The sequence below is a fragment of the Tasmannia lanceolata genome, unplaced genomic scaffold (genome assembly GCF_043159265.1).
Source record: "Tasmannia lanceolata isolate RefF3 unplaced genomic scaffold, GAP_Taslan_0.1 ptg000015l, whole genome shotgun sequence".
NCBI lineage: Eukaryota > Viridiplantae > Streptophyta > Magnoliopsida > Canellales > Winteraceae > Tasmannia > Tasmannia lanceolata.
The window spans coordinates 50,197,534-50,225,153 of NW_027518692.1; the positions used below are offsets into that span (position 1 = coordinate 50,197,534).

The following is a 27,620-nucleotide window of genomic DNA, read 5'->3' on the forward strand; positions in this document are numbered from 1 at the left end:
TGATTTAATGGGTGCCTTTGTTAAAAGCATAAAGGAGAGGGTAGGATTGAAATTATATGAGTTGAATGGGTGCATTTGTTAAAAAAAGTCAAAAAATGTGATGTGTAATTCTCATGTAATTTTCAAAAAAATAAAAAAACTCTCTTCTTTTCATCCCAGCTCATTGTATTAGATATAGGATACGATGGGAAATGTTTTATAGAGGTAAGCTAAACTGAAAGGTGGCTGAACGTGCAACAGAGTATTAAATGCATTTTAGTAATTTTCAGCCAATGGAGTGGGTGCCCTTACGATCTTTTTCGCAGGGGCACCCATTAGTTAGCTTGGATTGGGTTGAGTTATGGGGTTTTTTCCTTTAAACTTGATCCGACACAACCCCATATTGGGGATTCATCCCAAGACTCATGATTTCTAAACCCGACCCATGTTATATTTGGGTCGGGTGGACAAGGGTAAGTAAAATCCAACCAAGGTTGCAACCTTACCTGTGCTAATCAAGAAAGTATAAATTAAACAAAGCTAGCAGTGCCATTAATCAAAATAGGTTACAGTTCTGATATTTCCCCCCGTTAGTGTTTAATTTGGTTGATTTAAGCCAACATGTATAGGTCTGAACCAGTTGTGCCACTCGGCCAATCCTAGCTATCCATTATAGAGAAAAAGTACGGAATGGGGTCAGTTTATTGATGAAACTTCGGCTCAAACATACCTACGATCTAAACTTCCTCACACACACGAAATTCTCCTCATTGGATTTATTGCTAGGGAGTACAAATCATCCATTCATTTTGCAGCTTCTTTTTGTAATATTTTGCCAATGAGTGCCCTGTTAAGCATCATTTAATTGCCGCTGGGATCTTGAATTTACACATACTCTGAGGAAAAAATATCAAAAACATGTGAACGATGCTTAGGGCACTCGTTAGGAAAACCCATATTTTATTACTTTTCTAGTCCATTCCGGTGGGCATTTAATACAAATCATGCCCACAATAAATACTGTTTTTAGATAATAACATTGGTGATTTGCAGACTAGGAATTTGTAGGTAAATATCCCTCGAAAACTGTAGTTTTTTTTTTTTCCTAACATATAAAAGAAAATAAATGGAGCCACGCGGCTCTAGGAGGTTGTTTGAAGCCCTTATTCTTACAAGAGTGAATTTGAATTTTCTAATGTTTGAATTGATATATTGAACCTCCCTAAACAAGACCATAAATCCTCAATTTTGTGGACAATGTACATCAACATGAAAGGCTTAGATGGAATCCAAGGCCCGGTTTATGTCGGAACAGGGTGCCTCTTCAACCGCCAAGCCTTGTATGGCTATGACCCGCCGGCAAGTCAAATGCGGCCAAAGATGACATGTGACTGCTGGCCATCATGGTGTTGTTGTGGCTGTTGCAGCGGTTCAAGGAAGTCTAAATTGAAGAAAGGAGAAAGGGGGGGATTTTTCAGCAAGAAGAAGAAGATGACAATGATGAAGAACTACTCAAAGAAAGGGTCAATGCCATTTTTCGACCTCGAAGAGATCGAAGAAGGTCTCAAAGGGTACGAAGAGTTGGAGAAGTCATCTCTCATGTCTCAGAAGAACTTTGAGAAGCGGTTTGGTCAATCGCCAGTGTTCATCACGTCAACACTCATGGAAGAAGGTGGCCTTCCTCAGGGGACCAACACAAATGGCCTTGTTAAGGAGGCCATTCATGTTATCAGCTGCCGTTATGAAGAGAAGACTGAGTGGCGCAAGGACGTAATTACTTCTTTTTTGCTATTTTTCTTTGAAAACTTGAAAGCTCTACTTGACTTGAAAGTGGGATGAGTTGAATCACCTCGAATAGGTGATGGTAATTCGATAAAAACATGAAAGGTGGCTGAGCGTGGATTTATTGCTAGGGAGTACAGATCATTCATTCATTTTGCAGCTCCTTTTTGTAATATGATATGGGTTTTGCCAAGGAGTGCGCTAAGGGCACTTGTTAAGCATCATTTAAGGACTAGAATTACTACAAGGGTTCAGTCCTGTTGCATTACCACATAAGCCTAGGTTCCCGGCGAATGCTTCTGCCGGGGCATCTTGAAAAATGGCCGCTGTCGGGATGGGACCAGCCAACATATTGTAAGAGAAATCCACAGATTGTAAACTGACCATGCTGGATAGAGTCGACGGGATACTGCCAGAGAGATTGTTGTGAGAGAGGTTGAGATTTTCTAGAGAGGTGAGCTTCCCCAAGTTCTGAGGGATTGCCCCAGATAAGAAATTGCCGCTGAGATCTAACAAAGATTGCAGATTAACCAAATTTCCCAACTGATATGGTATCTCTCCTGATAGCTTGTTGATGCTTAAATTCAATGTAATTAAGCTAATGCAATCCCCAAGTGATTCTGGTATAGTGCCAATGAGGTCATTTTTCGACAAGTCAAGTTCCTGGAGGTCAGATAAGATACCAATCTTTGAAGGAATGTCGCCAGAGAGTTGGTTGTTACTTAAATCAAGCTTGAAGAGCAGACCCAAATTCAGCAATTGGGTTGTAATATTTCCTTTTAAATTGTTTGAAGATAAGCTTAGGTCCTGTAATTGGGTCAAGTTCCCAAGCTCTATTGGCATTTCTCCAGAAATGTTATTTCCAGCTATATGCATGTAAGTGAGTGAGGTACACTCCCCCCAATCCGGTGAAAGCTCGCCAGACAACTGATTACTAGACATATCGATGTATAAAAGATTGGGATGCACTCCGAATGCTTTCCTTATGTCGCCCGTAAAATGGTTCTGTTCTAGCCTGACTCTGGATAATCCTGAGCAATTTCGCAAACAATCCGGTAATGGTCCGGTAAACTTATTGCCATGAACAGTGAAATAGAGAAGGGAATGGTTTCTGCATATATTTGGTGGCAATTGACCAGAGAAGCTGTTGTTCGCGAAGCTGACATGTAGCAATGGACTGTTCAGCCCAAAATCATTCGGAACACTACCGGAAAAATTGTTGGTAAAGGCATAGAACAATTGAAGGTTTTTGAGGCGAGAGAGGGTCTCCGGCAATTCTCCATGCAATTGGTTGGTGTTAAGATCAAGAACCTGTAGGGAAGTCATGTTCCCAATCTCCGGGGGAATCACACCTGTTGTTGAAGTATAAATGATTAAATAACATAAACTCTAATAGCTTAAGCTTTTGGAGAAATTGGTTTGTTTCATACCTGTGAGATTGTTGTAGAAAAGATTTAGTATGTTGAGCTGTGTTAGATTGCCCAACGTTTGAGGGATTGAACCTGTAATCATATTCGTGGAGAGATCCAATTCTAATAGATTTTTCAAATTCCCAATCTCTAATGGGATCGAACCCGAAAGCTGATTTCCAAAGAGATAGAGGTATTCTAGCTTTGCCAATCGGCTAATCTCGGACGGAATATTTCCACTGAGATTATTATACTGGAGTTCCAAGACGATCAGCTGCCTCCAATTCGTAACCAAGTTGGGCGAGATCTTGCCGGAGAGCAAATTGCTTGAGATTCCAAGTCCAGAAATTTTGGTAAGATTGGATAGAGAAATAGGTAAAACACCAGTGAGATTATTCTGAGATAGGTCTATAATGGTGAGGTTAGTACAGTGGCCTAGTTCAGAAGGAATGGCGGAATTCAATTCAGCTCTTTGGAGACTGAGTCGTTGAAGCATTTGAAGTTTACCCAGAGAAGAAGGAATAGACCCACCTAATGAATTATCAAAAAGTTCAAGAATTTGAAGATTAGAAATATTTCCAAACTCTAGAGGGATTGGACCAGTGAATCCATTCTTCCCAAGGAGTAGCCCTTTGAGCTCTGGAAGCTTTGCCAAGTCAGAAGGTACTGGACCTTGAAACGAATTGTCTGTTAAATTGAGATATTCTAGCTTATTCAAATTGGTTACTAATGACCCCGGAATAGACCCATTTAGAAGATTTTGTGACAAGTCAAGGTATATCAAATTAGTGCAATTCAATATAAATGGTGGGAATTCATTAGACATTTCATTGAGATAGAGTGAGAGGTAGGTCAGAGAGGACATACGTAAAAACCTAGAGGAATCTGGAGATTGTAAGTAATTTGATCCAAGGTCAAGGTGCTTTACCTTTCTAAGATTGCTAAGCTGATATGGGATTTGTCCAGTGAGGCTGTTGTTGTAGAGGCGGAGGTCGGTGAGCTGACATGCTGTGGCTCTTGAGATTGTATGATCCCTATTTCATATTCATATGTCTACTATAGGAGAGAGAGAGAGAGAGAGAGAGACTCGTATGAAAGGGGGAGATATATTTCCTAGTAGTATGCGCGTGGCTTTAATTGGTATGGATGACTTGCAGGAGACCCAGACTTGCTTCTGTTGACTGCTACAGCCCACATTTGGTATTTCCACCCATATTATTTTTATAGAACGAGGGCAGGCCTTGGCGCAACGGTATATGGTGTAAGCCCGTATAGTAGTATTATGTAAACACAAGGCCCGTATAGTAGTATTATATAAACCGGGCCTTAGATGGAATCCAAGGCCCGGTTTATGTCGGAACAGGGTGCCTCTTCAACCGCCAAGCCTTGTATGGCTATGACCCGCCGGCAAGTCAAAAGCGGCCAAAGATGACATGTGACTGCTGGCCATCATGGTGTTGTTGTGGCTGTTGCAGCAGTTCGAGGAAGTCTAAATTGATGAAAGGAGAGAGGGGGGCATTTTTCGGCAAGAAGAAGAAGATGACAATGATGAAGAACTACTCAAAGAGAGGGTCAATGCCATTATTCGACCTCGAAGAGATCGAAGAAGGTCTCAAAGGGTACGAAGAATTGGAGAAGTCATCTCTCATGTCTCAGAAGAACTTTGAGAAGCAGTTTGGTCAATCGCCAGTGTTCATCACGTCAACACTCATGGTGGCCTTCCTCAGGAGACCAACACAAATGGCCTTGTTAAGGAGGCCATTCACGTTATCAGCTGCAGTCATGAAGAAAAAACTAAGTGTAATTACATCTTTTTCGCTATTTTTCTTTGAAAACTTGAAAGGTCTACTTGATTTGAAAGTGGGATGAGTTGAATCACCTCGAACGGGTGATGGTAATTCGATAAAAACACGAAGGGAATGATATAAGCACAACCTTGTTTTTATAATGAGTGCGAACTTGCCTTCTCCTATATGCTTAACCAACTGTTACAATTCCCCAAAAGCTGCTGGTTAAAGCATATGCCATTATGCCACAAGTTGAGTTTGTCCCTATTGTTAAAACATGGTTGTACTTATATCTTTTCCCTATTTTTTTCAACCTTCTCCTACTTGTCGAGTTGCTGGTGAGTCAACTCGTTTTGCTAACTATTCGATTAAACTCAAGAATAATCCGAGTTGACTCGTTAGAGTTAATTACTACTAGCTATACAGCCGGTTTAAGTCGCAGAAGAAGACATGAAAGGCCCACCTGTTAGAGAATAAAATCAGATCTCCCAAGATCTTAGATTGATTAGGCATAGTTAAGGCATACTGATTTGAATAGGTAATTAGATTAGATTATGTTTCTTTCTTATCAGTATCTCTTTCTATGTTTATCCCATGAGTGTTCTATATAAACACTCACTGGGCTCTTTGTAATGAATCCAAGATTTAGTGAAATATCAGAATTTATCATGCTATCAGAGCAGGTCAATCCGACCACGCATTGAGTACAACCCTAGCAAACCCGTCCTCCCGGCGGACGGAGGATCTAGCCGTCGTCCGCCGGGCCGCCATCAATCCCAGCAAAATTTTCTTCACCATTGCAAATTCTTCTCTCACACCCTAACAATCTCCTAGACTGGTTCAGCCATGCAACCGCAACCACCGAGCGTCGTCCTCATCGAATAGACTGCTTCGGCTATCATCAAGGGCGTCTTTGCTCAAATCCCGTTTCCTGGTCGCCTTTCTTAAAACCCATGTCCTCGGTGCCTACTTCTCGGCATGATCAATACTTTATTAGTCAGATCCGTTGAAATGTATGCAAGGAAGAGGAGTGGTCTCCTTCGCCACAGATTCCATGGTCATTGAAAACAAGAAGCAGCATCAACTGCAATAAAGGATATCAAGTAAAGATAAAGAAGGTAAAGCTCTGCCATTTGTACCTTATGACAAGGAGATAAGAGGGAATAGAAGAGTGGAAATTGAATCCCACCTTTTTACTTGATACACTCCATCTTTTGTCTTTCCACCACTCCATTCTTATAGCTGGACCCTTTTAGGTCTCATCATTTCTATGCAGTTTTTTTTATAATCTGCATGCCCTTGTTTTCATCAAGACACCCATCTTGATTTTGATATCATCACTCCCTTGCTTCTACTTTTTCCAAATTTGTCTTCCCTGCACTTTTTTTTAATCCCTTGATTTTCGTGGAAGCCTCCTTCATTCTAAGTGAAATTGAATCCCTATATTTGATATTTGTACCTTTTTTTTCCTCCACTGTCAAATTTCTTCAAAATTTTGCCGATAATTGCCATCATTATCTCAACCGCTTGTTGCCTATGTTCTCATTTTCTTTTCTTCCTTTTTTTTCTCAAAATTTTTCATTCTTCAACCGGTTTCAGTTGAGGTGCATTACAAGGTGCGTGCCTGAAACATGACTCTTTCCAGTTGAGGTGCTTCAATTCATTTGAAGTGTGCCTGGAAGAGTATTTCATTTCCATGAGGATCGGTACTTGCCGACCTATGATGTCTTGCCCATTGAGGCCCCCACTCTCCCCATCTAGGCTTCCTTTTGCCCATCGAGGCTTTGGTCCAATGTGACCTATTTCCAGAAGGTTCGATATTCTAAATAGGCCTAATGACTGGCCCATTCTGGCTAGAGTCCAATCCAGTTTTTTGAAGCTCTCCGTGGCTTATCTTTCATGCGACACATCCTTCAACAACAGGCGACACTTATCTTCAGCAATACGGGCAACATATATCACACGGACATCAGTCATGGCAGTGTGCATCAAACTTGGCGGACATTCATTATCAGCTTTCAATCGTGTTCATCACTTGGAGGATTCAAGCTACATTTCTTAATTGGGGCGGATTCAAACAACATTTCTTAATTTGGGTTATCTTCATTGGGGGCATTTTATTGTAATCAAACGTAAGTGGATTTTCAATCCACATACGTTTGAGGGGGCATGATAGAATAAGATCAAATCTTAGAAGATTTGACTTGATTACTGGATTGATTTGGTTAGATTTAAGTAGTTGGATTAGATTAGCAAGTGAATTAGATTAGGATAATCTCTTTCTATTGTTGTCTCTATCTTTCTATGTTTATCCCTATGCGTGTTTTATATAAACACACATTAGGGCTCATTGTAATCCATCCAAGAAATCCAAAACGTATATCAATTTTCAATCCATATACGTTTGAGGGGGCATGTTAGAGAATAAAATCAGATCTCTCAAGATCTTAGATTGATTAGGCATAGTTTAGGCATACTGATTTGAATAGGTAATTAGATTAGATTATGTTTATTTCTTATTGGCAGATTGGATGGATCTATGGATCAGTAACAGAGGACATATTGACAGGATTCAAGATGCACTGCAGAGGGTGGAAATCAGTGTACTGTGTACCAGCTGCATTCAAAGGGTCAGCTCCGATAAACCTTTCGGATTGGTTGCACCAAGTCCTAAGGTGGGCTCGAGATTTTCCTTAGCAGACATTGCCCTCTCTGGTATGGCTATGGAGGAAACATTAAATGGGTAGAGAGATTGGCTTTCACCAACACTATTTGTCTACCCCTTCACTTCAATTCCTTTGCTCGCATACTGCACTATTCCTACTGTCTGTCTCCTCACTGGAAAATTCATTATCCCCACTGTAAGTCTTTCTTCTTCTATTTTCTTGGCAAAAGTCTTTTTTTTTCTTAACTTTAAATCCCTAATCTGTAAAATATATACTAATTAGTACTTAAGAATCATGCTTGAAAAAGAGGGAACGCCAACTCTAACAGCGTAAGCTTTTGGAGTACTTGGTTGATTCACAAGCAGAATGCAATTTGCGGGCGGCCTGTTACATGAGATAGCAGCCACATAGGCTCCCTTTGCAACAGATTTTGTCTTTATTCATTTAATTAATCTGAAGTGGCTGCACTCCCATGCAAAAGCCTGCCTGCGAAATTGCCTTTTGCAATTGTCCCTAGCAAATCCCTCAAAAAAATAAAATAAAATTCATTAAGTCTGTAAATCCAACTTATGTCAACATATTACATATATTGGACAACAAACTTTTTCTTTTCTATTTGGAAAAAATACCTTATCAGTAACTTTAAAATCATGATTTTTTTTAGTCATGATTCTGGAAGGCTATAATTTTTTAAGCATAATAATAATAATGATTCTCGAAAGAAGTGAAGGGTGTTTTCATCGAAGAGGTAGTATTTAGTGACTTAAATGAAATATTTTTTAAAAAGTAGGTTTTTGGCCATTTCATAATTTTCAATGGCTAATTGGGATATGTTTGTAGACTACATTTTTTTTTTTGAACGGAGTAGATTACAGATTTTTAGGCGAGAAATCCCCCCTTTCAAAACCGAATGATCATTGGTGTATAGTATCCATAGTCACAAATATTTGTCTTGGGAATTTCTAGGGGAGGGTGCATCTTGGGATATATTAAATTTTTTTTATCATTTTAAGTTCATGTTGAGAAAAAAAACAAAAAAAACAAAATATAAAACTTAAGATCAAAATTAGGACAACAAATATTATTGTGAATTTATTAGGATAATTTCATCATATTTTTGCAATAAAAATAAAAGTTGAAGATATCACAGTGATTTTTCAAAATCTCGATAAAATTTGGTCAATGGCAATTTCACATGGAGCAACAGTGGCCTTGGGCAGGACAGGGTCATCAGTAATCTTGAGTTCAAGAACTTGAATTCTGAGAAAGTCTGTTAGGCGCTAACATGGGTCTTGTACCTCTTCTTTCTCTTCTTAGTTTATAAATATGCTTTTGACTTCTGCTTCTTCCGAACCATTCGTCCAATATGAGCTTTTTCCACTACTTCTCTTACCCACTATTATTCTTTAAAAGATTAAGGATTAGTGGGGGCTTCGACAGTATCCCAATCTTTTTAGAAGCCTATATCAGACTCGTTCCTTTCGTCGAAGGAGGCATGGTCTGCTTAGATTACGAGTATATTATGTCATGTTATCAATGAAATTCAAGGAGGTAGCTCTTTAACTCTGAGCTTTCATCTTGTCAATAGCAACTACATAAAGGAACTACGACTTGCAACCAACCGCCTTATCTGTGACTGATAGTATGTACATCAAAATTTGGTGTAGGCACTAGTTGATCTTTGTGTCATGTCAGGTCCACTGTCTACTGAGGTGTCAAGATGTGGATTCCAAGCATTCCAATGGATGTTTGGATGTTTGGTGTATACACTATATATCAGCTAAGGCAGCAGATGACGCGGAATTTGGCGATCTCTACCTCTTCAAATGGACTACTCTTCTCATCCCCCTTACCACATTGCTTATATTAAACATGGTCGGAGTCGTTGCCGGAGTATCCGATGCCATTAACAATGGGTATGGTTAGTGGGGCCCTTTGTTTGGGAAACTATTTTTCGCCTTTTGGGTCATTGTTCATCTATATCCTTGCCTTAAGGGCTTAATGGGGAGGCAAAACAGGACTCCTACCATTGTAGTCCTATGGTCTATTCTCCTTGCTTCGATTTTCTCTTTGGTTTGGGTCAGAATAGACCCTTTCTTGCCCAAGCAACAAGGGCCAATTCTTAGACAATGTGGGGTGGAGTGTTAGCCATATGTTTGGGCGCTATAGCTTCCTATCTCCTGTTTCCTTTCCTTTTTCTTATCTTATCTCTGTTTTTTTACAGTGCAAGTCCTTAAAAGAGTTGTTGCATCTATAGTTATGAAATCATGCTCCACAGTTCAAGTTTTGTTATCAATGGTGTGAAATGAGTGCCAATGTGATGTCTGAAACACAACGATGAAATTGATTTTGTGGGTAGCAATTGCAATGCTTTCTGTTATTATCTATTTTGTATGGATAAGTGGGTGATGTAGCATATCACTGCATTGAAATTAAAGTGGCATCCTCTTTGGTGAATCATTTTGGGCATCAGATTATATAGCTGTAGTCAAAATGAAACTGTAATGGTTCATGGAATAAGCTTAGTGAAAAGAGTGAAGGTTTTAATTGCCTAATGTCTATAGATTTTTCCATTACCATGCTGATGAAAACAGAGAAACAGATCATCGCACAATTTTGAGCCCAAAAATCAGCTGGGACTCAAAATCGATTCTCAAAACCCAAAATGAGAACCATTCTGTTGCGGCAAGACCCCGCCGCTAGAAATCCGGTTATCGGAGACTACTCGAACCAATCAACAACAAATAGGTTCCGGCAACCCACGGAATTAGCCCAAACGAGTATGTGCACAAATCAAGAGTGTATGGAAATAAAGAAAGAAAACATGAGAGCAAGAGACACAAGAGATTTACGTGGTTCGGCACTTTGGCCTACTCCACGGGCAATCCGGCAAGTAAACTTCACTACCAACAATGGGAAATTACAAACAAGGGTTAAAACCCTTACCTATCCAACAATGGTGAAAATCCCACCAACACCCTCTTCTTACAACTCAAGCAAAAACCCAACTCCCGCTTTACAATATCTTCACAACCCAAAAACACCATAAAAGGAACCCCAATAACCTTGGATAAAGTTATTGCAAAGGAGGAAGAAGAAGAAACCCTTGGAGAGAGAAAAACCCCTTTCGTATAGAGAAAAGCCCAAAATCCCCTTCCTTAGAAGAATGACCCAACTAAAGATATAACCCTCCTTAGTAGACTTATTAACACATTCCAAGAATGCCCCTTCTTAGAGAAGATATTACCAAGTGATTTTATATCACTAATACAACACATTTGAAGAAAAAAAACCAAAATGAGAAGGGCCTTAAAATTTGGGTAATCGCCTACTGAATGATCAATTATGCTGACTTCCCACAATTTAGTTTTGGTTAACTAATCTGGTTCTTTTTGCTTTTCCTTTGTCTCCTTTTAGTCCTAATATGAGGCTTCTTCCTTTTTGTCTCTGTTGAAGATGAAATCAAAAGCAACAAGAAAATTCAGAAGAAGAACTAATTAAGGAGAGAAGCTTTTCTCTTGAATTCTTATTTTAAAACATTACACCATTACAAAATAGGTTTTGGCTCCTCTCTTTTAGAGTGAAAAAAAAAAGAGCAAAAACCAATTTGTATTCTAATTCCAATAACCAAAGTCCTATTCTAACAAGTATTCAAATCGTCTAACCTATTTCAACTCAAACAAGACCCTAACTAAACAAATTCTATGTTACCTAGAATTCTAAAAACCAAAACAACTAAAACCAAAACCATTTTTATTTGAATGGTAACTAAAACCAAAACTCAACTACAAATCTGCAACAATATAACTCCCAAGCTAGCTATCTCTAACAATCACATGTTTTCTTCAAAACTAAAACTAATCAATTGAATAGTCTTATTCTAACTACGACTCAAATTCTAGTTTAACTAGAATTCTTCAAACAAACACTGTCTCCTAAATTTCTACAATTCCTAGTTTAACTAGGATTCATCTAAGTTGGCCCGGCCCCTCCGACGTCATGCGCGAGTTGGCAATGACTCTAACAGTCTCCCCTTCTCTAACAGTCTCCCCTTCTGTTCTCTCTCTCTCTCTCTCTCTCTCTCTCTCTCTCTCTCTCTCTCTCTCTCTCTCTCTCTCTCTCTCTCTCTTTTGGTAGATAAGCTGGATTGAACCTCTGACCTCGAGGTTAGAGAACAAAGCCTTAACCGACTGAGCTCGAAGCTCAACCCTCTGGTTTTCGTTTTGGCTAGAGGCTGGACTGTTTGTTTTTAATATTCCCTGGTTTAGGTGGCTTCAATTTTAATAAGATAACCCAACTGTAATTAGATAGACATGTCAGCAAAATTGAACTAGAGCAGAGTAAGAGAGTATACTGCAAACATATTCTCTAGTATAGTAGGCCTCACATCACATGTTGTAGAAACCCATTGGGAGGAAATACAATCAAAGCTGAGTGAAAAATGAACTGGCTAAGAACATGGTGAGAGAAGTGAGAGCAAATTTTTACCTACTCAACAATAGAAATTATGTTACCTCAATTCGAGCAATGCAAAATCTATGTAATCACCCATCTCAAAGGGTGTGGGAGTTGAATTCCATCTCTACTTCTCCAAGGAGGCTAGTTTACGTATGGTAATTGTGCGCAAGGGCTCGGAGAGATAGGCTTGGGTGCGGGCGGACATCTCTTGAGCAACGAAACGCATGCTGGGTCGGGACTTGGGGTCGGCATTGGTGCAGGCTAAGGCCATTTTAACTATGAAGACTACCTCCTCTGCCAATTGACCTGTGGGAGGCTGGAGCCGCTGGTCCAACGTATCTATCAAGAGTATATCTTCTCCATTAGGCGATGATGATGACAAAGAGGAGATGAGATCTCGCGGGTGTGTTCCCATCATAACTTCCATTGCTACCACACCAAAGCTATAGACATCGCATTTTTCGGTGATCTTCATGGTATAAGCAAGCTCTGCAATTGCCCAAGAAAAACTAAAGGATTGTAGAAACAGGGGAATAATAGAAAAACCCTTCAATTAATGTCATATTAAAAGGACAAACTAGCAAATATGACAATTAACATTTTCATGCATAGTTTAAAGCTAGACTCTGATCAAAGGTTAATGATAAAAATAAGGCTGTGTTCTCTAACGTTCTCTTTCTTCATATTAAAAGGCTGTGTTGGCAAGATGATTGCTTCATGGAACAATCTATATTTATCTCGAGTAGGGCGAGTGGAGCAGGTCAAAACCGTCCTCAACTCCTGTCAAGTATACTGGACTTCAGCTTTCAATATCCCAATAAGAGTGCTAACGAACATAGAGAAAGTATTCAGGGATTTCATCTGGTCAGGAAGCGATTTAAAGGTGAAACACCATCACGTGGCCTGGGAAGATGTTTGCAGGCCAAAAGGAGGAGGCTTAGGAATCAGAAGGCTAGTTGATCTAAACAAGGCGGCCCTAACAAGGCACTTTTGGCATGTCCTCAATGGAAGGAACATGCCTTGGACACAGTGGGTTCATAATAAGTATATCAAAGGGAAAAATGTATGGTCGATGAAAATGCCGACAAATCCATCTTGGGGTTTTCGAGGCATCCTGAAGACGAAACCAAGCAAAGGATCACACTTGCCACGTGTACGGCCAACCCGAACACACATGAGGGGGGATTTATGAACTATAAATGATTAAATAACACCGACTCTAACAGTTTAAGGTTGCTCCATTGTGACCTGGTGGTCACGGGTTCGAGGCACGGAAACAACCTCTCTGCAAAGCAGATGTAAGGTTGCATACATCTAGCACTCCCCAGACCCCGCAATGGCGGGAGCCTCGTGCACTGGGCCGCCCTTTTGACTCTAACAGGTTAAACTTTTGGAGTAATTGGTTGTTTCTCAATTGCAGAAACTATATAATAGAAAAATAACTTCATGTTTATAGCGTACCTGGCGCCATGTAACCATAAGAGCCAGCAATGGTGGTCCAGTTAGAGGAGTCTGTGCTTAGCAATCTGGCCGTTCCAAAATCAGAGATGCGTGGTTCAAAATCCAACTCCAATAGCACGTTATTTACCGAAATGTCCCGATGAACGATAGTTGGCCTGCAGTCATGGTGCAAGTAGGAGATAGCTTGAGCCACCCCTTGTATAACCTTCACCCTCGTCACCCAATCGAATTTCCCACCCTCATCTTCCCCATACAACACATTTCCCAAACTACCCTTCTCCACATACTCGTACACCAAATACATGGAGCCCTCCCTCGAACAGAACCCGTACAGCTTCACAATATTCCGATGTCGGATCTCTGTCAACGACCGTATCTCGTTCTCAAAACTCCTCAGGTTCTCCTCCGCTACCTGTTCAAGTATAGATGATTAGATAACACCAACTATAACTGCTTAATCTTTTGGAGCAATTGGTTGTTTCACATGGTATCAGAGCTATTGAGTAACAGTGGGTCCTTGGTTCAAAATCTACGTGTACAGCCAACCCAAAAAAGAGGGGCTCACACGTGAGGCGGAGTGTTGCATAAACACACACACACAGACACACACACACACATGCGCGCACTCAATCAAACAAACACACGCACAGAGACACGCGTGCGCACACACACCTACACAAAAACAAATACACACATACAGGCGCGCGCGCATGCACAAAAGTATAAATGATTAAAGAATAAAAACTCTAACGGCTTAAGCTTTTGTAGTAAATGGTTGTTTCACAATACCTCGCCGGAACTCAACATGTGGAGGCGTTTCACAGCAACAATCTGACCAATCGGAAGCTCTGCTTTGTAGACACTCCCGAATCCTCCTTGCCCAATACAATATCTCTCATGGAAATGATCAGTAGCTGTTACAATATCATTGAATGTGAATTTTCCTTCTCTGTCCCAAATCAAAGGTATAGTGGTCTCTTGAATGAGAGTTTCAATTCCATTCTCTACTTTTTTCACAGTCCGATTCCCAGATTTGATGGTGATGAATACAATGGCAGCACCCAGAATTAAAATTCCCACAACGGGGATGACTACGGCGATGATGATCTTCGTGTGGTTTTTCCTAGACTCATTTGCATTAGGGCTAGAATTACTACAAGGGTTCAGTCCTGTTGCATTACCACATAAGCCTAAGTTCCCGGTGAAAGCTTCCGCTGGGGCAATTTGAAAAATGGTTGCTGTCGGGATGGGACCAGCCAACATATTGTAAGAGAAATCCACAGATTGTAAACTGAACATGCTGGATAGCGTCGACGGGATACTGCCAGAGAGATTGTTGTGAGAGAGGTTGAGATTTTCTAGAGAGGTGAGCTTCCCCAAGTTCTGAGGGATTGCCCCAGATAAGAAATTGCCGCTAAGATCTAACAAAGATTGCAGATGAACCAAATTCCCCAACTGATATGGTATCTCTCCTGATAGCTTGTTGATGCTTAAATTCAATTTAATTAAGCTAATGCAATCCCCAAGTGATTCCGGTATAGTGCCAATGAGGGCATTTTTCGACAGGTCAAGTTCCTGGAGGTCAGATAAGATACCAATCTTCGTAGGAATGTCGCCGGAGAGTTGGTTGTTACTTAAATTAAGCTTGAAGAGCAGACCCAAATCCAGCAATTGGGTTGGAATAGTTCCTGTTAAAGTGTTTGAAGATAAGCTTAGGTCCCGTATCTGGGTCAGTTTCCCAAGCTCTGTTGGAATTTCTCCAGAAATGTTATTTCCAGCTATATGCATGTAAGTGAGTGAGGTGCATTCCCCCCAATCCGGTGAAAGCTCGCCAGACAACTGATTACTAGACATATCGATGTATAAAAGATTGGGATGCACTCCGAATGCTTTCCTTATGTCGCCCGTAAAATGGTTCTGTTCTAGCCTGACTCTGGATAACCCTGAGCAATTTCGCAAACAATCCGGTAATGGTCCGGTAAAGTTATTGCCATGCACAGTGAAAATGAGAAGGGAATGGTTTCTGCATATATTTGGTGGCAATTGACCAGATAAGCTGTTGTTCGCGAAGCTGAGATTTATCAATGGACTGTTCAGCCCAAAATCATTCGGAACACTACCGGAAAAATAGTTGGTAAAGGCATAGAACAATTGAAGGTTTTCGAGGCGAGAGAGGGTCTCCGGCAATTCTCCATGCAATTGGTTGGTGTTAAGATCAAGAACCTGTAGGGAAGTCATGTTCCCAATCTCCGGGGGAATCATACCTGTTGTTGAAGTATAAATGATTAAATAACACAAACTTTAATAGCTTAAGCTTTTGGAGAAATTGGTTTGTTTCATACCTGTGAGATTGTTGTAGAAAAGATTTAGTATTTTGAGCTGTGTTAGATTGCCCAACGTTGGAGGGATTGAACCTGTAATCATATTCGTGGAAAGGTCCAATTCTAACAGATTTTTCAAATTCTCAATCTTCGATGGGATCGAACCCGAAAGCTGATTTCCAAAGAGATAGAGGAATTTGAGCTTCGCCAATCGGGTAATTTCTGACGGAATATTTCCGCTGAGAATATTATTCTGGAGTTGCAAGGAGATCAGCTGCCTCCAATTTGTAAGCAAGTCGGGCGAGATCTTGCCGGACAGCAAATTGCTCGAGATTCCAAGTTCAGAGATTTTGGTCAGATTGGATAGAGAAATAGGTAAAACACCGGCGAGCTGATTCCCCGATAAGTCTATAAAGGTGAGGTTAGTACAGCGGCCTAGCTCAGAAGGAATGGTAGAATTCAATTCAGCTCTTTGGAGACTGAGTCGTTGAAGCATTTGAAGTTTACCAAGAGAAGAAGGAATAGACCCACCTAATGAATTATCATAAAGTTCAAGAATTTGAAGATTAGAAATATTTCCAAACTCTATAGGGATTGGACCAGTGAATCCATTCTTCCCAAGGCGTAGCCCTTTGAGTCCTGGAAGCTTTGCCAAGTCAGAAATTACTGGGCCTTGAAAGGAATTGTCTGTTAAATTGAGATATTCTAGCTTGTTTAAACGGGTTACTAATGACCCCGGAATAGACCCATTTAGAAGATTTTGTGACAAGTCAAGGTATAACAAATTAGTGCAATTCAATATAAATGGTGGGAATTCATTAGACATTCCATTGAGATAGAGTGAGAGGTATGTCAGAGAGGACATAGGTAAAAACCTAGAGGAATCCGGAGATTGTAAGTAATTTGATCCAAGGTCAAGGTGCTTCACCTTTCTAAGATTGCTAATCTGATATGGGATTTGTCCAGTGAGGCTGTTGTTGTAGAGGCGGAGGTCGGTGAGCTCCGGTAGGGTTCCGATCTCGGCGGGGATTGCTCCGGTGAAATTGTTGCTGCCAAGGTCTAAATATATAAGGTTGGAGAGGAGAGAGATGTCTGAAGGGATTAATGCATAGAGATTGTTTAAGTTGAGATTGAGATGAGTGAGATTGGGCAGGGAAGAGAAATTGAATTGGTTGAGAGTTCCATAGAGATTTGAGCTGGGGAGATTTATCTGAATAACGAAGGTTTGGGTTTTGTCACAGGTAATTCCGGTCCAGTTACAGAGATTGGAGGAATTGGTGAGAGTCCATGAATTGAGAGATTGGGAAGTTAGACTTCTTTTCCATTGTATAAGAGGTTTTGCTTGTGTTGCAGCTGATGTTCTCAAAGAAAAACGAGACAAGAAGAGAAGAAGAAGAAGAAATTCTAATTTTTGAAGTGTTTTCATGGCTGCTGATATGCTGTGTGTGACTCTGGAGATTGTATGGTCTCCATTTCATATTTATAGAGAGAGAGAGAGAGAGAGAAAGAGGGACTCGTCTGAAAGGGGATATATATTTCCTAGTAGTATGCGCGTGGCTTTAATTGGTATGGATGACTTGCAGGAGACCCAGACTTGCTTCTGCCCACATTTGGTATTTCCACCTATATCTGCCCTTTTTATTATTTTTATAGTATATGGTGTAAGCCCGTATAGTCCTCTATTTTTCAGAAAGTATTGTAGGGATGACACCGCATAAAGATCCAGACCGTCTATTACAAGGGCTACAGAGTAAATAGGGTGTGACAAACCTTTATAGATCAGAGGGTTCGGATCATCCTATAGAAATGAATTTTCAGACACAAACTATTCACATTGTGGCCCATAAAATAAATAGATTGGATGATCCTATGGTGTGGGCACTACAATACTTTCTAGAAAAAAAACTGGAATCCATCAAAATATTGTAAATTAGTCGGGTGTTGTGGTAGTAATTGTGTTGTGGGAAAACTAAACACGGTTCCACATCCTTGCCTAGAATTTCCATGTTCCAACTGCTTCTGTTATCTTTGCCTTTTTCTTTGTGGGACAGATATAAAAGACAAAGGCAGGACCACAAGAGTGGAAATTTTGGCAAAGCAATAGAATTATCTCTTCCTTTCTCTTTAGGGGACTGATATATTTAAGACTTTTTGGATTTGATGTTGATAGCATATTTAGTCTTGTAACCTGGGTTGCAACTTGGGTTTTGGAAACCCTACCCTATCGAAAAATTCTCACGGGTCAAGTTTTTAACGGGATAATGAGAGATACATAAACCAGACACTCAACCATCAAGTGTATTAAGAGAGGATTACTAAGTTTATCTTTTAAGTTTCATGGGAAATGTTTTATAGAGGTAAGCTAAACTGAAAGGTGGCTTAATGTGCAAAAGGGTATTAATGCATTTTGGTCATTTTCAGCCCAATGGAGTGGGTGCCCTTACGATCTTTTTCGCAGGGGCACCCATTAATTAGCTCTGATTGGGTTGAGTTATGGGGTTTTTTTCTTTAAACTTGATCCGACCCAACCCCAGATTGGGGATTCATCCCAAGACTCATGATTTCTAAACCCGACCCATCGTATATTTTAGTCGGGTGGACAAGGGTAAGTAAAATCCAACCCAAGTTGCAACCTTACTTGTACTAATCAAGAAAGTATAAATTAAACAAAGCAAGCAGTGCCATTAATCAAAATAGGTTATAGTTCTGATATTTGCCCCTGTTCTTTTTGTCATCACTGCTAGTGTTTAATTTGGTTGATTTTAGCCAAGATGTATAGGTCTGAACCAGGTGTGCTATTCGGCCAATCCTAGCTATCCATTATAGAGAAAACAGGACGGAATGGGGTTAGTTTATTGAAGAAACTTCGGCTCAAACATACTTACGATCTTAACTTCCTCACACACACACACACGAAATTCTTCTCATTGGATTTATTGCTAGGGAGTACAAATCATTCATTCATTTTGCAGCTTCTTTTTGCAATATTTTATGGGTTTTCCCAAGGAGTGCGCTAAGGGCACTTGTTAAGCATCATTTAATTGCCATTGGGATCTTGAATTTACACATACTTCCGAGAAAAAAATATCAAAACATGTGAATGAACTCGAAGGGTACGAAGAGTTGGAGAAGTCATCTCTCATGTCTCAGAAGAACTTTGAGAAGCGGTTTGGTCAATAGCCGGTGTTCATCACGTCAACACTCATGGTGGCCTTCGTCAGGGGACCAACACAAATGGCCTTGTTAAGGAGGCCATTCATGTTATCAGCTGCAGTTATGAAGAGAAAACTGAGTGAGGCAAGGAGGTAATTACGTCTTTTTCGCTATTTTTATTTGAAAACTTGAAAGCTCTACTTGACTTGAAAGTGGGATGAGTTGAATCACCTCGAACGGGTGAAAAACACGAAGGGAATGATATAAGCACAACCTTGTTTTTATAATGAGTGCGAACTTGCCTTCTCCTATATGCTTAACCAACTGTTACAATTCCCCAAAAGCTGCTGGTTAAAGCATATGCCACAACTTGAGTTTGTCCCTATTGTTAAAACATGGTTGTACTTATATCTTTTCCCTATTTTTTTCAGCCTTCTCCTACTTGTCGAGTTGATGGTGAGTCAACTCGTTTTGCTAACTATTCGATTAAACTCAAGAATAATCCGAGTTGACTCGTCAGAGTTAATTACTACTAGCTATTCAGCTGGTTTAAGTTGCAGAAGAAGACATGAAAGCCCCACCCCCCTTGATTTGATCGTTAAACTTCTTCCATTTATCATTATTTGCTTCATTAGGCTCTCTTCTGAAATTTCTGACGGAATATTTCCACTGAGAAGATTATTCTGGAGTTGCAAGGAGATCAGCTGCCTCCAATTTGCAACCAAGTCGGGCGAGATCTCGCCTGAAAGCAAATTGCTTGAGATTCCAAGTTCAGAAATTTTAGTAAGATTGGATAGAGAAATAGGTAAAGCACCGACAAGATTATTCCCTGATAGGTCTATGAAGTGAGGTTGGTACATAGGCCTAGCTCAGAAGGAATGGTAGAATTCAATTCAGCTCTTTGGAGACTGAGTCTTTGAAGCATCCGAAGCTCCCCCAGAGAAGAAGGAATAGACCCACCCAATGAATTATCATAAAGTTCAAGAATTTGAAGATTAGAAATATTTCCAAACTCTAGAGGGATTGGACCAGTGAATCCATTCTTCCCAAGGAGTAGCCCTTTGAGCTCTGGAAGCTTTGCCAAGTCAGAAGGTACTGGACCTTGAAACGAATTGTCTGTTAAATTGAGATATTCTAGCTTATTCTAATTGCTTACTGATTGTTGACTTTTTATGTGAAAAAAGTCTTTTTGTAATTCAAACTTACAATGGGGTGTTTTTAGTCATTATATGTATGCTTTTGGGCTTCCCTCCAAAAAGACTAAAGTCATGAGAAAACTTTAGTCCTAGATGGGAAGTGTGAGAGGATGAGAGTGGCCATATATATCCTTTCACTCTCTTAACCTTGTGAATAAGCAAGAGGTTATGGGATCCTACGCGCACGGATCGCCCACTTGGGTCCGGTGGGCTTTTGATCTTACCACACACGCGCGCCGCCCGGCCCTGCTCGGCTCGGCCGGCCGCGGGTGAACCTAAGGCTTCTTTTTCTTTATTTATTTTTTCCTTTTAACGGTCAAGAATTTATTTAATTTTGTTTTAACTCTTTTTTTACCGTTTGAGATTCCTTAATTGTGGTTTAGTGACCGTTTGGAAAACGTCTCTCACGCACTAAAAGAGTACGATGTTTCACCCTAACGTGTCGATTACCTTTCTATATAAATCGGTTTTAGAGAAAACAGAAATATATCTTTGACGGATTCTTCTTCTGCTCTTTCTCTTCTCTGGCTTTCTTTTTGGTTTTCTGATCAAGGTTTTTAGCAAATATAAGCAAGTTCTTAGGCATCCGGGCTACGTGAGTGCACACCCCTGGAGCGAGAGTTGTATCCTGGAAGCATACGCCAAGACGCCCATCTGCACCGTTGATTCGTCATAGTGGGGGCGAGATTTGCCTTAAGGACAGCGAAGATTCTTCGTGCCTCAACTCGATAAGTGATCTAACGATTTCTTTTTCCTTTACAGATTATTATTGCAGAAAATAGTATTATTGATCTCTGTCTTCAAGTTGTGAGATTAATTTGTTATAAGGTATTCTCCAATCCTAAATTACAAATTTGCACATCAATTTTTCTAACACTAATGACCCCGGAATAGACCCATTTAGAAGATTTTGTGACAAGTCAAGGTATATCAAATTAGTGCAATTCAATATAAATGGTGGGAATTCATTAGACATTCCATTGAGATAGAGTGAGAGGTAGGCCAGAGAGGACATAGGTAAAAAAACTAGAGGAATCTGGAGATTGTAAGTAATTTGATCCAAGGTCAAGGTGGTTTACCTTTCTAAGATTGCTAATCTGATATGGGATTTGTCCAGTGAGGCTGTTGTTATAGAGGCGGAGGTCGGTGAGCTCGGGATCTCAGCGGGGATTGCTCCGGTGAAATTGTTGCTGCCAAGGTCTAGGTATATGAGTTTGGAGAGGAGAGAGATGTTTGAAGGGATAATTCCATAGAGATTGTTTAGATTGAGATTCAGACGAGTGAGACTGGGCAGGGATGCTACATTGAATTGGTTGAGAGTTCCAAAGAGGTTGCAGTTGGGGAGATTTATCTCGAGGATTACCGTTGGGTTTTGTCACACTGGATTCCTGTCCACTTGCAAAAGTTAGAAGCATTGGTGAGAGACCATGAATTGATAGACTAAGAAGTTATGCTTCTTTTCCATTCTACAAGAGCTTCTGCTTGTGTTGCTGCCCATGTTCTCAAAGAAAGACGAGACAAGAAGAGAAGAAGAAGAAGAAATTCTAATTTTTGAAGTGTTTTCATGGCAGCTGACATGCTGTGGCTCTTGAGATTGTATGGTCTGTATTTCATATTTATAGGTATACGATAGAAGAGAGAGACTCGTATGAAAGGGGAGATATATTTCCTAGTAGTATGCGCGTGGTTTTAATTGCTATGGCCTACGGATGACTTGCAGGAGTCCCAGATTTGCTTCGGTTGACTGCTACAGCCCACATTTGGTATTTCCACCCATATTATTTTTATAGTAGCAGGGCAAGCCTTGGCGGAACGGTAAGGTTGCTCAATTGTGACGTGGTGGTATCGGATTCGAGTTACGGAAATAACCTCTCTAATAAGCAGGGTAAGGCTGCGTACATCTAACCCTCCCCAGACCCTCCATTGGCAGGAGCCTCATGCACTGAACCGCCCTTTTTATTATTTTTATAGTATATGGTGTAAGCCCATATAGTCGTCTATTTTTCTGAAAGTATTGTACGGATCACACCACATAAAGATCCAGACTGTCCATTAGATGGGCTACGACGTAAATAGGGTGTGACAAAAATCATTTCCATAGGATGATCCCAACCCTCTTATCTGTAAAGGTTTCCATGATACGAAGTTCCTCTATAGATCTGAGGGCTAAGATCATCCTATAGTTCCTCTATAGATCTGAGGGCTAAGATCATCCTATAGAAATGATTTTTCAGATACAAACTATTTACATTGTGGCCCATAAAATAAATAGATTGGATCATCCTATGGTGTGGGTACTACAATACTTTTTTCAAAGTAATGCCTTCACTTTCTTTTTTAATTTCCAAGAGAATTAGAAAATCATGGGTGATGAGTACTTATGAACCCGGACCTCAGGTTCCTTCTATTGTAAATTCATGTTGGAATTTATTATAAAATATCCACCATGATTCACTTTACCAACTTTGAGGTAAGGGCATTTTGGGTATTTTCAATGATTCTATTTCAAAAATAGATATTTGCCCACAAATTCGCAATCTATAGAATATTTTCCAATCAGTCATTGAAATTTATGAAGTGGCCACATTTTTTTTCTTCAAATTATCCCTAAATACTATACCAAAATTTTTTGATTAAAAAAAAAAAAAACTTCAGCCACTTCTGAAATCAGGGGTTTCTTGCCGGGAAAATTTTAACTTTAGCATTTTCTGATTTTTAAAACAATCACAGTTTCTTAGTAGGCATTCAGGGGCTTATTGGAAATTTAGATAATTATCTAAATAGTCGTGCACACATTTTTTTTTGGCATAACAATCATGTTTTTTAAGTTAATCAAAGGGCAATTTGATAAAAAAAAATGTATCTATGCTAAAATGAGTAGGCATTCAGGGGCTTATTGGAAATTTTTTTAAAAAGACAATTTCTTTGAGTAAATCATGAAGCTTGGTGGCTAATTGGTGTATATTTTCCAAACTAGGAATTTATAGGTAAAAATCCCTTCAAAACTTAGTTTTTTTCTAAGATAAAAAGAAAACAAGAAAGGCCGGCCATGTGGCTCTGTTTAAGGTCCTGATTTTTACAAAGAGTGAATTTGAATTTTCTAGTGGTTGAATTGATATATCAAACCTCCCTCAAAAAGACCATAAATCCTCAATTTTGTGGACAATGTAGATCAACACGAAAGGCTTGGATGGAATCCAAGGCCCGGTTTACGTCGGAACTGGGTGCGTCTTCAACCGCCAAGCTTTGTATGGCTATGACCCACCGGCAAGTCAAAAGCGGCCGAAGATGACATGCGACTGCTGGCCATCATGGTGTTGTTGTGGCTGTTGCCGAGGGTCAAGGAAGTCTAAATTGAAGAAAGGAGAAAGAGGAGGATTTTTTGGCAAGAAGAAGAAGATGACAATGATGAAGAACTACTCAAAGAAGGGGTCAATGCCATTATTCGACCTCGAAGAGATCGAAGAAGGTCTTGAAGGGTACGAAGAGTTGGAGAAGTCATCTCTCATGTCTCAGAAGAACTTTGAGAAGCGGTTTGGCCAATCGCTAGTGTTCATCACGTCGACACTCATGGAAGAAGGTGGCCTCCCTCAGGGGACCAACACAAATGGCCTTGTTAAGGAGGCCATTCATGTTATCAGCTGTGGTTATGAAGAGAAGACCGAGTGGGGCAAGGAGGTAATTACGTATTTTTTCGCTATTTATTCTTCTTTTCTTTGATAGGTAAGCTGGCGATCGAACCCGCGACATCAAGGTAGAGAAACAAAGCCTCAACCATTGAGCTATAGGCCCAACTCCTTCGGTATTTCTTCTTTGAAAACTCAAAAACTCAACTCGAATCGAAAGGGTTGAGTTGAATCACCTCAGACAAGTGATGGTGACTTTATAACAAATCAAACACATTTCTTAATATAACTTCAAATATTTTCTGGATGGAAATGATATTTCCATCCTTTCTCATCATTTCCACACCCTTTTGTTTGTCTGGTTTCTTTAAAAACACCTAAACTACATTTCATGTAAATTTTGTTGCCTTTTCTTCAAAATAAAATCATTTTTATGAAAAGACAAACGAAAAGGGGTGTAATTAAGAACGAGGGAAGGGGTGAAAATGTCATTTTCATTTCTAGATATATTTATTCGGTAATGCTATCGGCACAAACATGCTGTTATAATAAGCACGAACTCACCTTGTCCTATACGCTGAACCAACTGTTTCAATTCCCCAAAAGATGTTAGCAACCTTTGGCAGCTGATTAAAGCATATGCAACCAGTTGAGTTAAAGCATATGCAACCAGTTGAGTTTGTACCTATTATCAAAACATAGTTGTACGGTTGTACCTATAGGGATTTGCTAGGCAATTTTGCGGCTCACTTTTGCATAAAGAAGAACCAACTCATATCAGATTTTGTCTTGTTCACTTAATTCATCTGAGGTGGATGTTCTTTCCTGCAAAATTGAGCCATGAAATGGCTTTCCCAAAATTGCATAACAAATCCCCGATAAGGCGATAACAAATAAGAAGTTATGGTTCAAATTTTACACTAAATTTTGGGCAATGATAAATTCGCACCCCTGTAGGATAATTTGCACACCTTTAACATGAATTGACTTTAAAAGGGGTTAAAATCTGTCACATACCCAAGGTTTAAAATTTTGGTTTCGGTACCGGTTTCGGACCCTGAAATTTCAAATTTTTGGTCAAAATCTGGTACAAAACCCGAAACCAATATTTTATTCAATATTAAATTTCGGTGAAATATTAAATTAATATTAACAAAACAGATCTTTTGGGTCAAATTTCGGAAAAACCGAAATTTCGGCCGAAATAAATGACCGTTTCGGTTTTTATCAATTTTGGTGTCGGTCTTCGAAATTTAAAACCATGCACATACCCTCCTTTAAATGGGTGCGAATTGTCCTATAGTGGTGCGAATTTATCATTCCCTAAATTTTAGATTAGATCAACAATTGATTTTTTAAAATGCACTGCAGAGGGTGGAAATCAGTGTACTGTGTGCCTGAAAGACCTGCCTTCAAAGGGTCGGCTCCTATAAATCTTTCAGATCGGTTGCACCAAGTTCTAAGGTGGGCTCTTGGCTCAGTAGAGATCTTCCTTAGCAGACATTGCCCTCTCTGGTATGGCTATGGAGGCAACCTGAAATGGTTAGAGAGATTGGCTTACACCAACACTATTGTCTACCCTTTCACTTCCATCCCTTTGCTAGCATACTGCACTATTCCTGCTGTCTGTCTCCTCACTGGAAAATTCATTATCCCCACTGTAAGTCTTTTTTCTTTTTTGTTATCAATGGATTTTTACTTATATATCCCTAAACTGTATAATGTGTAGTGATTAGTCCTTAAAGAATCATGACTAAAAAACATATTTTCATTAAGTCCTATATTCTACTTATGTCAGCATATATTAATTAGAGTAAACTTTTTTTTTTGGGACAAAATACCCTTTGAGTAACTTTAAAATCACAACTTTTTAACCATTACGCTTTCGTTATGATTCTACCATCAAACTTAAATTTGCCAAGCAATGATTCTAGAAATAAGTGAGGTGTATTTCCATCAAAGAAAGTTTGGTACAGTATTTAAAACTTATAAGAAAGGAAATCAATTCTAAAATGACTTGCTGAAATTAAAACCTAAGACGATTTAAATGACCAAAATACTCTTATACAGGGTTAAAATTGGGTTGGGCTCTGGTTGACTCCAATTCATTTTTTTAGCAAAAGCTCAACCTGACCCGACCCAAGTTGCACCCTATTCGTTTTGCTAGCAGCTCTATAGAGAATATTTTATAAAATGTAATATTTTGGCCATCACATAAATTTCAATGTAGATTAGAGATTTTTAGGCAAGAATCCCATTTTTTTCCCAACTGAGTGATCATCTGGTGTATGGTATGTACACTAACATCTGGTGTATGCACTAGTTCATTGTAGTATCATGTCAGACCCCAAAACAACTAAAAAACATGAGCTCCTAATACTACCCTCTAATGCAAGTTATAATTCCTTGTACAAGTATGAAAGCACCATTTTAACCATAAGAATTTGATGTTCCTCAGCTGACCAACCTAGCTAGCATATGGTTTATGGCTCTCTTCCTCTCCATCATAGCCACCGGCGTTCTGGAGCTCCGATGGAGTGGCGTTAGCATCCAAGATTGGTGGCGTAATGAGCAATTCTGGGTCATCGGAGGCGTCTCGGCACATCTCTTCGCAGTCTTCCAAGGTCTTCTTAAGGTCCTCGCCGGAGTAGACACCAACTTCACTGTAACTGCCAAGGCAGCAGATGACGCAGAATTTGGAGATCTCTACCTCTTCAAATGGACTGCGCTTCTCATTCCCCCTACCACTTTGCTTATATTAAACATGGTCGGAGTCGTTGCCGGAGTGTCTGATGCCAGTAACAATGGGTATGGTTCATGGGGCCCTTTGTTTGGGAAACTATTTTTCGCCTTTTGGGTCATAGTTCATCTATATCCTGTCCTTAAGGGCTTAATGGGGAGGCAAAACAGGACTCCTACCATTGTAGTCCTGTGGTCTATTCTCCTTGCTTCAGTTTTCTCTTTGGTTTGGGTCAGAATAGACCCTTTCTTGCCCAAGCAACAAGGGCCAATTCTTAGACAATGTGGGGTGGAGTGTTAGCCATATGTTTGGGCACTATAGCTTTCTATCCCCTTTTCCCTTTTCTTCTTCTTATCTGTACTCTCTTTTTTGGGACAGTGTAAGTCCTTAAAGAGTTGTTGCATGTATAGTTATGTAATCATGCTCTACAGTTCAAGTTTTGTTATCAATGGTGTGAAATGAGTGTCTGCCAATGTGAAGTCTGAAACACAATGAAATTGATTTCGTGGGTTGCAATGTTGTCTGTTATTATCTATTTTGGATGGATAAATGAGAGTTGTAGCATTTCACTGAATTGAAATTAAAGTGGAAGTTTCATTCGTGAATGATTTTGGGTTTCAGATTATATTTGTTTTAGTCAAAATGAAATTGTAAGTAAGTACTTCTGGTTGGTAGAATTTGCTTAGTGAAAGAGTGAATGTTTTCATTGCCTACTGTTTATAGATTTTTCCATTACCATACCGATGAAAACAAGAGAAACCGATCATCACACAATTTTTACTCCAATAATCAGTTTTGGACTGAAAATCAATTCTCAAAACCCAAAACGAACAGTGCTGGATAATCGCCTTCTGAATGATTGATGAAGATGACTTCCCCCAATTTAGTTTTGGTTAACTAATCTAGTTCTATTTTTTCTTTTCCTTTGTCTCCATTGAGGCCTAGTATGAGGTTTCTTTCTTTTTGTTTCCCTTTGTGGTTTTCTTTTGTCTAGAGTCTGGACTGTTTGTTGTTATGTTCCCTCATTTAGGTAGCTTCAATC

General features: G+C 39.7%; 3 protein-coding genes across 3 annotated transcripts; 1 reads left to right on the plus strand and 2 right to left on the minus strand.

The window, feature by feature from the left end:
* Window positions 1–1,236: 1,236 nt before the first annotated feature.
* On the plus strand, window positions 1,237–27,163 carry LOC143892055 (cellulose synthase A catalytic subunit 4 [UDP-forming]-like). The gene is made up of 5 exons (XM_077396525.1): window positions 1,237–1,749; window positions 7,484–7,567; window positions 11,669–11,679; window positions 25,243–25,498; window positions 26,297–27,163. The coding sequence occupies exons 1-5, from the start codon at window positions 1,237–1,239 to the stop codon at window positions 26,876–26,878; spliced, it is 1,446 nt and encodes a 481-aa protein (XP_077252640.1). The 3' UTR covers window positions 26,879–27,163.
* On the minus strand, window positions 1,987–6,805 carry LOC143845890 (uncharacterized). The gene is made up of 3 exons (XM_077354297.1): window positions 6,582–6,805; window positions 3,192–4,186; window positions 1,987–3,113 (listed from the first exon to the last, which is right to left on the minus strand). The coding sequence occupies exons 1-3, from the start codon at window positions 6,803–6,805 to the stop codon at window positions 1,987–1,989; spliced, it is 2,346 nt and encodes a 781-aa protein (XP_077210412.1).
* Window positions 11,975–17,360, minus strand: LOC143892211 (uncharacterized). Its single transcript, XM_077396668.1, has 4 exons — window positions 15,885–17,360; window positions 14,332–15,806; window positions 13,543–13,954; window positions 11,975–12,570 (listed from the first exon to the last, which is right to left on the minus strand). The coding sequence occupies exons 1-4, from the start codon at window positions 17,287–17,289 to the stop codon at window positions 12,206–12,208; spliced, it is 3,657 nt and encodes a 1,218-aa protein (XP_077252783.1). The 5' UTR covers window positions 17,290–17,360; the 3' UTR covers window positions 11,975–12,205.
* Window positions 27,164–27,620: the final 457 nt, after the last annotated feature.